Source organism: Lepidochelys kempii, chromosome 11 (assembly GCF_965140265.1).
Source record: "Lepidochelys kempii isolate rLepKem1 chromosome 11, rLepKem1.hap2, whole genome shotgun sequence".
In the NCBI taxonomy this organism is placed as follows: domain Eukaryota; kingdom Metazoa; phylum Chordata; order Testudines; family Cheloniidae; genus Lepidochelys; species Lepidochelys kempii.
The window spans coordinates 11,281,046-11,295,657 of NC_133266.1; the positions used below are offsets into that span (position 1 = coordinate 11,281,046).

General features: G+C 41.0%; 1 protein-coding gene across 7 annotated transcripts in view; it reads right to left on the reverse strand.

Annotated features, from left to right (window-relative positions):
* MYLK (myosin light chain kinase) overlaps positions 1-14,612 on the reverse strand; it is a 324,299-nt gene that overhangs the window by 28,433 nt on the left and 281,254 nt on the right. For all 7 annotated transcript variants that reach the window (XM_073305128.1, XM_073305127.1, XM_073305130.1 and 4 more), the window contains 5 exons: positions 14,304-14,606; positions 9,848-9,880; positions 9,654-9,747; positions 8,052-8,255; positions 2,153-2,370 (listed from right to left, as the gene is read on the reverse strand). In XM_073305128.1, coding sequence (XP_073161229.1) covers positions 2,153-2,370; positions 8,052-8,255; positions 9,654-9,747; positions 9,848-9,880; positions 14,304-14,606 — 852 coding nt within the window. The remainder of the gene's footprint in view (positions 1-2,152; positions 2,371-8,051; positions 8,256-9,653; positions 9,748-9,847; positions 9,881-14,303; positions 14,607-14,612) is intronic.

Here is a 14,612-nt window from a genome sequence, read left to right on the forward strand (position 1 = left end):
AGAGCATAGCCACACCTTAAACCTGGAAGGCATACTTGTTCATTCCTAATCAGATTAATACATTATTTTTGTTAAGAATTCTTATTATGTTTGCACTACTCTGTGACTTAAGACAGAAAGGAAAGGGAAGGATGGATACAGAGATGTACTATTAAAGGCAGAATACAATAATTCCAAACATTACTTGCACACTAATCGCTTGTTTTGTTTTTTTGTAAAGGAATCATGTGTAATTTTATTTAAAAGGGGGAGCACACAACTATGGGCCCCATTATGAACCCATTACTTACACTGGTGAGCAGTAATTCCCATAAATTGCCCCCAAGGAAGTCAGTTGGATTAGTTACATGAATAACTGCTCCCCAAAACTGAGTAGCAAGTTCATAATCTGCCCGTACCTAGTTTAATACGTGGAATGATTTTCCTTCTGTTGCAAAGTATAAGATAAAAATAGAAACTCACTGTATAAAAAGAGTACTTGATGTTCAGTTAGCAGACCTATTTGCTGTATGGCTTCCCAGCATATATGATGCTCGTTAATGGAACTAGCAATGAGGCCACCGAAGAGCATGAAGGCAAGTAGCCATCCGAATGATTCCACTTTGGAATGACACCATACATGGGAACTTTCAGTCCAAAAAAAATTTTGAGGAAGTTATGAATAGTTCAAAAAAGGGGATTGTGATAGAAGTGCCTCTTCAACATAGGTTTGACAGGTGTCCGGTTTTCAATTGGAACGCCTGGTCGAAAAGGGACCCTGGCGGCTCAGGTCAGCACCACTGACAGGGCCATTAAACGTCTGGTCAGCGGCGCAGTGGGGCTAAGGCAGGCTCCCTGCCTGCCCAGGCTCCGCGCAGCTCCCGGATGCGGCCGGCATGTCCGTGCAGCCCTTAGGCACAGGGGCAATCAGGGATGTTCCAGGTGCTGCCCCCTCCCCGAGTGCTGGCTCTGCAGCTCCCATTGGCTGGGAGCCATGGCCAACAGGAGCTGCAGGGGTTGTGCCTGCGGGTGCAGGCAGCACACAGAGCCCCCTGGTTCCTCCGCCTAGGAGCCAGACATGCCGTCTGCTTCTGGGAGCCGTCTGAGGTAAGCACCGCCTGGCCGGAGCCTACACCCCAAACCCCCACACGCACCCCAACCCCCCGCCCCACCCCTGAGCCCCTTCCCACATTCCAAACCCCTCGGCTCCATCCCCCAGCCTGGGGCACCCTCTTGCATCCCAAATCCCTCATCCCCAGCCCTATCCCAGAGGCCCCACCCCCAGCCGGAGCCCTTTCCCCTCCCCTGCACCCTAATGCCCCGCCCCGAGCCCCTTCCTGCACCGCAATCCTCTCATCCCCAGCCCTACCCCAGAGCCTGCACCCTCAGCTGGAATCCTCACCCCTTCCACACCCCAACCCCCTGCCACAGCCTGGTGAAAATGAGTGAGGGTGGGAGAGAGCAAGCGAGGGAGGGAGGGGGGATGGAGTGAGTGGGATCAGGGCCTTGGAGAAGGTGTGAGGCAGGGGCAGGGCAGGAGGTGGTGTAAGAACGTTTGGTTTTCTGCAATCAGAAAGCTGGCAACCCTACTTCAACTGTTTAGCATGTACAACAATACACAAGAGTTTAGGACATTAAGTGAAGAATACTTTAACCAACACAAAGTGAAGTGGAAATGTAAGTAAAATGTAATTACCCAAGCTAGAAATTTCCCAGAACAAGTCCTATTCTTAAAGATCTCATGACACTGTTTTTTTTAAATGACTACAAATGATCAGGACCTTGATTTTATGTTTTATTTCAAGTATAAGGAACTAGTGTTTCAAAATTATTTTGGGTAAATGTGGTGATTTCTCTCTACAACTGTTCTGACTTTTGTGTATTTCACCTTTTGATCTACAACGGCACTACCATCTATAGAGATGGACTGCCATTTTGTATTCAGGCCAGTGCAGACTGTCTCAGAGAACAGACATACACTATGTGCTCTCTTATAGATGTCTTACTTTTGTTCTTTCTTGGTTTTAATATGTTACTCTAAAATAAGAAGATTAAAATTGAAAGTATCCATTTGCTCTTTATGTGTGAAAGAGCATAACAATAAATATGATAGAACTGTTCCTGCCGCACACAATTTGTCATTTGAACATAACAAAGTTAATATATTTATTACCTAATCTTCTTGCAAGTCCAAAGTCAATGAGTTTGATTCTTGCCCCAGTCTTGTTGACACACATAATGTTTTCCGGCTTCAAGTCCAAATGGACAATGCCCTGCTTATGGATGTACTGAACTCCTTCCGATATCTGCCTCATGTATTTAATACACTCTCTCTCTGTCAGTTCAAAGTCCTCATCGATGATTCGTTCAAAGAGTTCTCCTCCAGAAACACTGAAACAAAAAAACAAAAAAAGGGGTGGGGGAGGGAGATTATTGGATTATTTAAAAATATGTTTACTTATTGGTAAACTGGACACTTCCATTATACAAACAGAGATAGTTCACATTGCTAGCAGTTCCTAAAGGGTTTTGAAGGTATTTCAAGGCACAGCTTTTGTGTGGTAATGGAGATATTCATAGACACCACTTTTTACCTGTCCTTGTGCCAGATATAGATCAGTGGATCTCAACCTTTTCCATACTGAGACCCCGTTTTCGTTACCAGTCCCAGCCCATGTAGACAGGATCTTAGCTGGGACGCCCCCAGCCCCCATTGCATTTAGCAATAACAGAAGGACAAGGTGGTTGTGACACTCTGACATCTGCTTGTGATCCCCTTGGATCAAACAAACAAAATATTAGTTGTTTTTGATACTTAGTAAATTACTCAACTTGTTCTTTGACTAATGTCCAAAGATGGGACATACTTTGTATTTATGCTGTGGGTGACACATGAACAAGGGAGGGAATGGTGAAAAAGCACCCTGGCACTTGTAAATCTCTTCTAAATGAAATATGGCAAACTCTTTATATGGCTTAATATTTGGCAACATTTACACTCACTGCCAAATGTAATTGCACATTTCAGTTACAGAAGGAAAACATAATTGAAAAGCAGCCTTTCAATGTTTATAAATTGTCAGATACATGGTAAGAAATTCTAAGTCCCTCATGTATTAAATTGAAATAGAAACATCTGGAGCTCTGTACTCCTTTTGTTGCTTTAACTATAAGGTTTCAGAAAATATATAATTAGAGTAGCTACTGCAGTTTTCTACTAAAAGGTATTGGAGAATTAAACATGGAAACAATAAGGACAGCATATGCTTGACAAACTCAAATAATTACATGGATTACTATGTAAGGCTAAAACAATGGCTAGAGTTTCAGATAAACATATCTGAAATTGAAGTTTCTTGGTTCTAATAGTTTATGAGTTCAATATGTTAGCAACCAGTGCAGAGATGTTTATGAAAGCATCTGTTCTCAGAAAGTATGTGCTTTGAGCACTTTGCAGTTCCAAAATAAATATAATCCTTGTACTTTACAAGAAATGCAGAGGAGAACGCAGGCAGCTTCTTGTCAGAGACAACCATGTTATTTGAGTTAAAAGAGGATTCCCAACAAAGGACCTTATAAATTAAAAAGAAAGGACAAAAACCTTCAAGTGAAATATACTTCAGTGACTGCTTAAAACAGACCTAATGACTAATCTGAACAATTCTTTTTTTGTACTATAAATGCCATTCTTCTTGGCTCTGCCTTTGAAGAGTCTATGCCATTATCTCTAGTATATCCTTTTAGGCGTGTTACATGTCGATGTACGTGCATGCTGTTCTCGGCCCTCATTCCTCTGGCTATTCTGATAATGTCATTAAGATAAACTGTGCTTGCATTTCCTAGATTCTTGGTGTTTCATTTATTTCCTGCAGTTTATATTATACTAGAAAAGCAGAGTTGTTTCTTTTTCTGGATGTGTTTTTAAAGGTTCTTTGAGGTGGTGGATTGATCAAGTGTAACTCAGGTACCATGCATTGGCAGAGGGAATATGTTTTTTCTTCATGCATTTAGAACAATAGTATAATCATCTAAGGGCTGATCAAGTCAGTGGGAGTCTTTCCATTGATTTCAACAGGCTTTGGCTCAGGCTTTCGAGAAGCATATTCTTCTGGATGTATCTCACAGCAATTGCAGTCTTTAGCCACCTGTTATTTTAAGGTTGTGCCCAGAGAGACACTATGGTCATGTAAGTAATCTATTTTGGACCTTCCTTGTGTGAAATCTTATATTCACTACATTTTGACATATACCCAAGCCAAATGCATAGGCTTGCTGATTTGTGACAATTCATTCATACCAAATGAATGGGGATTCATTTGCACTTTAATAATCTCAGGTTTATTACAGTCTATGCAAACATAAATTTGCTTTATGGGGCAAGTGAAAGAATCTGAAGGCACTTACTCCTCAACTTTCACAGCAATTCACAGGACACCGGAATGTCTACAGAGACAGGATTACTTCTATATTGGAAATCAAATTGCCTGAGATTTGCTTGTCACTGGATCTCCAAGCCAGGTAACAAACTGTTGACAAATTGGAAGGTTTTCAGAGAAAAGCAACCAAAATGATTTAAGGAGCTGGAGGAATTGATTTATGAGAACCAATCAAAAGAACATAATAGCTATATCTTGGCTAAGGAAAGCGATGGTAACTATGGAGGTTTAAACCACCCAAATTATTTGCATAGGGTATACACCAAGGAGAGATAGGAATTATTCAGCATGGTACAAAGGGAAATAACCAGACACTTTGGGAAGAAATTAAAAGGAAAAATTTAGGCTGAATATCAGGAAAAACCAATCCTCCTGGTAGTGAGGATAAGATAATGGACAAAGCTTCTAATGGAAATCTTTGGAGACATGTAAAACAAGAGGGTATAAAGCACTAGACATTTTATTATAGGGAACAATCCTGCACTGGAATTTTGGGGGATCGACTCAGAGACCTAATATATAAAGTCTCTGCAAACACAAGACACACACACACACACACGGTAAGTTCTTCCACTCTGGTTGGTTTCAAGTGGCTGGATTCTGGCTGTATGGCAAGTGGGTCAGATTGTCACTATTATTTCTAAATTCAATGTAAATGGCTTTCAGTCTTCAATCATATTCATATAGAAACAAACTATCTTCTTGGATGTACAATATCAATGGGAATGGCATACAAAAACAGAATTTGGCTCTACACTTGATCAGATTTTTTAGAAGAGCTCATGTCTCAGGGTGACCCCCTTGAAATGAAACAGGTCCAGCGCCCTTGTGGTAGAACAGGTGCTCCCAGTTTGGCCAATTAAGAGGTCATGGCAGCACCTGGGGCTATGAAGATCCAGGTTTTCAGTAAGCAAGGGGGATCAGGAGTAGCAGGGAGTCCCCTGGGAGAGGTAGCAGTAGGAACCTGCTGGGGAAAAAGGGTCTCCAGGGAGAAAGTGCTGGGAGGTGGTACTCAGCAAAACGGGCAAGGAAGAATCCTGCAGGATGCTCTGATGGAGGAGTGATAGAGAAGCAAAGTGGAAAATCCCCTGGGAGCAGTAGCCCAGGGTGGGCTGAGGAAAATTGCCTGGAATGAGACTCTGGGACTGGCAATGGACCTTTGTGTGTTTATAGGTTATCTCCCATCAAGCCACTGCAATTAAGGTTCCAAAAGTGCTCAATATATAGCAGCTCCTATAGAGAACAATGGGAGCTGCTAAATGCTGAGCACCGTTGAAAATCTGGCCACTTCGTTGGAGTGGACAAATGGGAGATGAACCCTTTTGAAAATCTGGCTACATTTTTATACCCCAATGAGAACAATAGGAACTGCTTGGCTGTTGAGATCTTCTAAAACTCTGGCTCGTAAACTCTGATGTGGAAAATAATAAACTAGCTTAAAACCTAAAATCATGCCTAAACACAGACTACAATAACTAAACTCTGTGGTATTTAAATGCATCTTATCTTTTAAAATAGCGGGTGGTTTGGTGGAGGGGAAAATTAATGTTGTGTAGAGACACAGGCTATCCAGAACCCTTTATACATTTGCCTCTGTTTTCCATGAGGCCTGCCAGCTCCCAATTCCAAACTAAGTCGGACTTTTTCTCCTCCAACCATCACTAACTTGCTCAAGTTTTAAATCCAAAAATAAATGCACCATCTTATATTTAAGCACCCATGTTGCATAACAAGGATTCAATCTCTGAAATATGCTTGTGCAAACAATAGCTTTCACATGGTCTGAACATGCAGTAACTAAGACAAGTAGAGGTACGGTCTCTTTGCTTAAAGCAAGCTGTATTTTGCTAGGAAGATCAAGCCAGCAATAAAATTTCCTTGCTTTCCCTTTTTACGCACCACACTGGGAAGCAGCTGTGCTGGACCACAGCAATTGACCTATCCTTTTGGGAAAAACATCAACAGAGATCAAGAGTTGATTTTCTTTCCTGCTGCTGCTGCTACAAATATGGCGTTCACATTAAACAGGTGCACCGATAAACTATGCAACGGTCATTTTGGTCATGCATGCTCCCATTGCTTGTGGAGTCTGAACATTCCATTCCAAGCTGCATTGTATTATACAGATTCCCGTCTCGAAAGAAGTTCCAGCACAGGGACACCTTCTGAGCCCTGTCTTCTGCAAAAGTGAAAGAATATGTACTATGATCTACATACTAACTATGGTGGCTGATGGCAAGATAGATTAAATAGCTATCACATAGTTATAACACCATCATGTTGCTCTGTACTGTGATTCTTATGTTGCTTGTCTACCACTTTCAGTGATGGTGTGGGCTGGGAGCACAAAGTGAACAGTGTATATAGGCCTGGTGAGGGTGCGAAGATGGGGCACCATTGCTTTGTTCAACAACCAGGAATCAGCATAGATGGTCTTTGAATGTGGTCCTGATTAGCTGTCCGTGGAGTGAAGGATGGTAGCTTTGATGCAGGGATTGAGAGTCGTGGGGTGGAAGTTAAGGAAACTAAACAGGCATCATCAGTCCCTTCTTTAATTGCTAAGTCTGGGCCATGAGTTAGGAAGTGACATTAGAGGCAGCTCAGGTTGTTTTGAGCCAGTCTGGGTGCTAGACAGCCAGGAAGACCTATACGATCTTGTCTGCATACATTAAACTCACTTTAGAATTGTGTCTCTATTTATCATCTGTCTAGATTTTTCTATAGGTACTACTGTGATGGTTGCGACAAGTTAAATAAACAAGTTTTGTATCTTCTCTGCCAAGGAGACCCACAAGGCTCTCTTAAGGGTGCAGACAGAGGACCTCACCTTCGACAAAAAATAAATTTTCCTTCTAACAATGGTTGAATACTGTAGTTCATTTTTTTGCTCCTCTAACAGACATGACTATAAATGTGCTGAGTAGAATTTTTCATAAAAGTTCAACTATTCTGTTAGAATTTGGCTTTGGTGTTTGCATTCTGAATCACATCTTTCTTGTCTATAATTTATTGATTTATTCTCCACAGCCATTCCATCATCCATGAAAAATGACTGACCAGTATTTCAATAAAGAATTGGTAGTACTTTATCTAATGCATGTTTAGAGATTGCCAAACCAAATAAATAGTAACAATCTCATCCCCAACCCTTTTCTCATTTTTAGAACCAATCTGGACCTGAAGATTCTGAAATACTTGGTTAAATTTTTCTCTCCAATTGTTATTTTTGATTTTCACATTCCTCTATGTTTCCACATTCCATCTGGAAGCAGAGAGAAGAAACACCAGAAAAGTACCCTTCCTTCAATATTACCAACTGAACCAGATACAGGATGCAACAGAAATCTCATGACTGTGCTCACAAAATTTTTAGCCAGATTGTGTTGAAATCAATGGAGATACATTAGGAATAATTTGGCCAAAGATGCTTAAACATCTTTGATAAACACTTAGACAAAATTTGGATAATTTATGTGACCAGAACAAAAAATCTGGCCTTTTTTAAGAGTCACTCATCACTAGATAATATTTTATACAAAAAGGACAAGTTATTTTTAATGATCTGTCAGGGTATCAGGAAATCTTCACATGCTGGGCACCAATAAACTAAAATGTGCTCTTAAGGGTTATACTCACATTTCCAAGACCATGACGATGTTGGCTTTTTCTTCAAAGGCATCTACACACTGGACAAGTTTTGGATGATGTAGACAGTTCATGATGCCGATTTCCTGCCTTATATTTTCTTTATCCTTAGCTGAATATGCTTTGAAAAATTTTCCTGCCCAAACTTTTCCAGTTTTCTTCTCAACAAGTTTAAAGACTTGTCCAAATTTCCCCCTGAAAATATATAACTATTTCCATGAAATGGTTTTAATATTTTATGGCCTAATAAGACTAAAAACAAAACTTAACTAAAAACTTTTTCAGAGTGGTTAACTCAAATCTTGCACTGAAAATACATGATCACACCATTAGTCCAAGTGCTGTTCAAGACTGAACTGGGCATACTAATTTGCAAAATCATCTTGACGAACATTACATTCAAAAGGCGAGATCTTCACATAGTGTATATGGCTGTGGCTCTGTTAAAGTCAAGGGAGCTATGCTGATCTGAAAGAGCTGAGGATCTGCCCAGAAGGCTCAATTCTGACCTTAGCTAGACTGGTGTGTATCACCAGACACAATAAAAAAAATAAGCACCTGTGCCTGTAGACACTGATACTACAAGCTAAACACCTATACACACTAATGTATCTAAAATCCTGTGGCAGTTCAATGCTCCCTAATTAGAGAGAGTCTTCACCCTCTGATGCACATTACTCCCATTAGCATCCATTACAGTTACACATACATGCATAGAAAGAATAGACTTCTAGGGCAGCGGGGCAGAGGTTGTGCTCTCTCCCTGCCCGAAGTGGGGGCTGGCCCAGGTCCTGCATCGCCTGGCATCGCCACTCGTCCCCCACGAATGTTCCTCCATGCCCCCCCAGTGGGGCATGTCTCACAGTTTGAAAACCTCTGTTCTACGGGCTCCAGCATTACTTCAGGCTACAATTGCTAATGTGAGCTTACTTACAATTCCACCTTAACCATAACCCTTACAAGTGGAAAACACAACAAGAGATGGCTAGTTTTGTTACAGAGAAGAATATACTGAGGTAGAACCTTACGGCCTTGATTGCCAACAGCAAAACAAGTCCTTCAAAGTGTGCCCTGTCATACGATTTGGACACCCACAAGCCTGAGTACTGACACATACAGCCAACTTAATCATTGACCTTTAATGAGCAATACTATTAATGCTTTTGCTTTGGGGATTACGACCACTGTCAACAGAGAATCTACCCTACCACCAGGGAGTAGGGTTTCATCTCATTGGCACCAATGGATATAATGGAGCTGTAAGTGCACAGTGGGTTTCTGCCTTCCAGATAGATTTCAGAGCAGAGAATAAAAAACGAATCATCTAGCATTTATGGGCTTCATTCTCCTCACCAGAAGCACATGTGATGCCTATTTTGAAGTGTCAATTAACGGGAATGAAGAGCTTTTATGGAGATAAAACCAGACTCCTTTAGAATCTATTTTTTTACTGCACACAAGCAGCCCAGCTAGAAGGCTAAGAAGGTAACGTCCCATATCATACATGTTTAAGAATGCATCCTCCTAGCTCTTTATAGCCTTAGGAACACAGCATTCCAAGGGCTGAAACAAGAAACCTAATGGTCTACTTACGATCCCAATCTTTCTTCAATATTGTAGAACTCCGCAACTTTTTGTTCTGTATTTATAGTAACTGTCCGATAGTCGACCTCTGTTTCTTTCTCTTCTGTAAGTGAGGATTAAGAACTGTTATTAAAAAAAAATCATACTACATGTATTAAAGATGTAGAGATTCATTTTCTCTGATGAAATTATGAACTTCTTACCATCATCGGATAGCTCAGCTTCATCTTTAGGTTCTATAAAAAAGCGTGGGGGCGGGGGGAGAGAAGAAAGATAAATTGAGATGATTAACTCCTGTCTGCATAGGATGTATATGCTTAGAGAAGGCTATCTTAGTCCTTGAATTAAGATCTTTTGGGTAAACAGTTAATGTGATGGTTAGGGACCAAAAGGCAGCCAGCTAACAGGGTTTGCATACTAAATATAAAGTAAAAATCTGTTCAATCTCAATGTACTAAATTTAAATCTGGTAGCAGAAGCCAGGCACTTCTGTTGTCATCAGTGTAGAATATCCTTTGAAGAGAAAGCAGCTGGTTTATATGTCTACTAGGCACATAAAATGTAAGGAATCGGATCACTGGATTATTTAATAGGCTGCCATCAGAATGCTTCAGAGGAAGGGAAAAATAAAACAATTAAAATTATTAAGCCCATAAAGCTCCTAACTGTACAATGCCTGTGTATAGGGAAAATACATTTCTTACTCTCACATCCAAACCTGAAAGTGTCAAAAAACAAAGCAAAAACCTCTGAGAAAGGCTGTTCTTTGAAGCTGTCCTGCCAATTTTGCAAACCTAGAGCTTTGGATAGTTCAGATAAGCACCCACATTTATTGGTGCTTATCTGAAATGAATTGCCTAGTCATTTAGGCCCAACTGTTTCAATAAAACCTCAATTCCAAATGTGCAACTGTTTGCAGGCACAAATCCTTACAAATAAAGTAACACAACTGAAGTCAGCTGAAGATTCTCACGTGGGGGAATCCTCCAGTGGTGATGAGTCAGCATAACTGGCCCTGTGTCATTCTCTATTTTGCAGTGGGGGTGATCAAGGAAAACGGGGTGGAGCCATAAAGCTGAGGTGCTTCAGCAATCCATGACAGCCATAATGGCTGTTGGGGTTGGAGGGCGGGTGTTAGAGTCAGCAAAATTTAGAGCTGCTCTAAGTTACTGCTTCAAATTGCTCCTTAGGACTATGCTGGTTCTCAGTGGCCTGAGGATCAGTGAGTTGCAATGTTTCACAACTACCAAGGCAGCTCCCCCTCCAAACTGCTGGACCTGATTATCTGACTCTGCCACTGAGTTTGTGCACTCCTAACCATGTGACTTAACCTCTTTGTGCCAATGGATTTACACTATTTATACAGAGCCCCAATACATTCTAGGTTCTTTACAATTAAAGCTAGACTCAGTGCCTGGTAATAAAATAGTAGGGATGGGCGAAGGAAGGAGGGCAAGGTACACAGTAATAAGATTATACAGTTATGTTACATAGACATCTTTATGTGACAATAGAGATGAATTTGACCCCCTCAACACCCAATAGATGGTGATGAGTCTGCAAACTGGTAGCCAGACAAGTTGAGTGGACTTAGCCAATCAACAGAAACCCCATCACCCCCTCTCCCTGCTGTGTTTGTGATATTTACATATCTGCAGCAGAGACAGACTGGTCTGCACTCTGCCACTGTAGCAGGGAAGCAAGGGAAGATTGCCCTCCCCCACTCTGTGGGAGCTGTGCTCAGATTTTCTGCTATGGAAATCACAATTACATTGAGCAGGTCACATTTTCCTCCCCTTTTAAGGGCTGCATGAAGGAGCAGATCCCGTCCTCTTTGCCAATAACTGCGTCTGCCAAATGTCCCAAGGCTAGACTTGCTGTATACGCAACATGCACATCACTGCATCAAAGACTTGGACAAATAAGACTTGTGGTCCACGGGTGGAAGTCCTAAATTAGTAAAAAGGTACATCTCCCCCATGGTTGAACTCAGTGAAGCTAAGCTAATGTCTTCTTCAGCTGGAAACCAGTGTTACCAACTGAACACCAAAGCTGGCCATGCATACTTTGCTTCTTTATGACTTATTATATTACTTTAACAATGTTGATTCTGGACTGATGGTGAATATATGGCAACCTGCTCATTTCACTCTCATAATAATAATACTTTGCACTGCTAAAGCACTTTCCATTGGAGGATCTCCAAGTGCTTCACCAACACCATGGGACCTCAACATCTCTGTGAGGGAGGCATTATGCCTCTTTTTAGAGATGGGCAAACTGAGGCTAAAGCTATGTCTTCATACCCAAAAAGCTGTGTTTTTACAGTGAGATTATTAATGTGCATTAGCCATCTCACTCTAAAATCCTAGTGGAGACAAGGCTCTGTAGTTTTTACCGGAACACATCCAGGCAAGATCAACTAGGTGGATGGTATAGTATTTGCCACACCCTAGTTACAATGCAGTAAAAACTATCAGTATCTTGTCTCCTCTAGTATTCTACAGTGAGATAACTAATGAATGTTAATTATCTCATGTAAACCTCCGACACACATCTTTTTGGGCAATGAAGGCATAGCCTTAGTTACTTGGCCAGGAATTTACAGTGATGAGAATGTAAGAAGTCCTGATTTTCAGGTGTGTTGAACACCCGCATTTCCCACTGACTTCCATTGGAATTGTTTGGGTTCAGTATTACTGAAAATTAGGCCTTAAGTAATTTGTGCAAGTCAGTTGTAGCGTCACATACAGAACCCTGGAGTCCTGGCTTCCAGTCTCCTGCTGAAATCACTAATCTACACTGTCTCCCTGATACAAGGAGTTATCTTTGTACAGTGGGTTTTTTACTCAACCCATCTTATTGTTATCATTTGTTATTTGTATTGCAGTACCTGCTAGGTGCTCCAGCCCCATTGTGCTAGGGATTGTAAAGACATAACAAAATCTTCTCTCTTCAATTAAAAAAAATACGTTGTTTCCACCCATCACAACCAGCGATAACTTTTGGAAATACAAAAGCAAAGGAACAGTCTGACAGTTTCCAAACCTAAGTGTGTTCTTCCAGCAAGCAAAGAGAGGAGGCATTCCAACACAGGGAATTTTTGTTATCAACAGCCAGCACTGTCCAGCTTTTACACAAATTTATGGTCACTCTTACTACATTCTTCCCTTGGAGAGAAAATTGATCCTTGATTTATATCAACCTTTCAGATTTTCTTTTAAATAATGAGAGAAAGTAAATACATGCATATAGCGCCAATTTAGCTGCTCAAGCAAGAGAACAAATTACTTCTGCATGGAAATATTTGCCAAAAAGCTGTGGAAGGTCTTACAGTGCTGCACCACTGTGCTGTTATTTTGACCCCATCTCTCACTAAAAGATAATATTACAAACTCTCTCTGACTTTATTTGAACCAGGTAAGAACACAAAGCACTGCATATATAATGTACTTCAAAACAGGAAGAGAGAAGTGAAACACATAATCCAAATCCCAAAAACAGGCAGTAGGAAATACGGAAAAATAATTTGTTCTCCTTTATTTTCCAATTCTGGACTTTTCAGTGCCCTGCAAGCACCTAAAAGAGGTCCTCCATATTGTACACTATGTGTGTGCATACAATGCTTGTTTCTGAGTTTTTCTGTTTTTTGAACATATGGCTTTTGTTCAGTGTAAGTGTCAGGATGCTTCAGTTCTTCTCTTTGAAACTTCTCTGCTGATAAATGGTCAAGGGAAAAAAGTTGAATGGTGGCGGAAAATATCCCCAAGAGCACATAAAACAGGAATAAAATATTCTAGAATGGTAACTGGCTCAAAAATTCTTTAAAAAATTGGCTACTCATATAAGGTGCCAGTTTGACAGCACAGCGCTGGAGACTGAAGTCTTCTGGCTGCTGATCAGGCACCTCATGGGCAACTGTGGCACAAAATCTCCCACGCTGACTCACTAACACGCTTTGGATCTGAAGTCTCTAGGTATGAGAGGTTAATCTAGCTTCCTTGCCCTTAGCTTCTCCACTGAGGCTGCCAACAAATGTACCAGCTGGTGTTAATTGTGGTGATGTTTTTGGTGATGTTTCCATTACAAAGTAGACAGAGGCCACCGATTCATTTTCCAAAAGTCACTAACCAGCATTCTCAAATAGAATTAAATCTGAACCCATAACTCTTGGGTGAAATGTTCCATATCTCACTACAAGTATCCTGAGCTACAGAAACTTGTTAACAAATGGTTGCAGAGTAACAGCCGTGTTAGTCTGTATTCGCAAAAAGAAAAGGAGTACTTGTGGCACCTTAGAGACGAATAAATTGGTTCGTCTCTAGGTGCCACAAGTACTCCTTTTCTTTTTGCTAACAAATATAGATAAACATACATAAACAAATGCAGTTGACACAAAATTCATTGCATTCATAAAACAGACAGAAAAATATTGGCCCAGATTTTCCAAGTTAGGAAGACACAAAAATTGATCTGCTCAGATATTCAATGGAAGCATAAAAATGCCTCACATCAAGCATGAGCAGTCATATAGTTCAGGAATTGACACTCATAAATCACCAGTATGCAAATGTATATTGGCAATTGGCTGTACCTACCTTGAAAAATCCTGGGCCATTATCTAATAGAGTTTAATCATTTTTCTCAGTAAGGACTAACCTTCTTGTTTCTCTCCTACTTTTACCAGTTCTGATTCTTGGCTGGGCTCACTTATGCCATACACGTTAGCAGCTCGCACCCGGAATTTGTACTCCCTGTCAGCCAGCAGGGACTTGACATTGTAAGAAGTGCTACGGCAAGTAGTAAGATCTGTCCATTTGTTATCCACTGAGTTCCAGGTTTCCACAGTGTAGGACTGCACAGCGCTTCCGCCATCGTAAGAAGAGCCATACCAAGAGAGAGTGAGGGAAGAACTTTGTATGTCCGAGGCACAGGGTTTTCCGGCTGGGGGATCAGGTTTATCTGCAA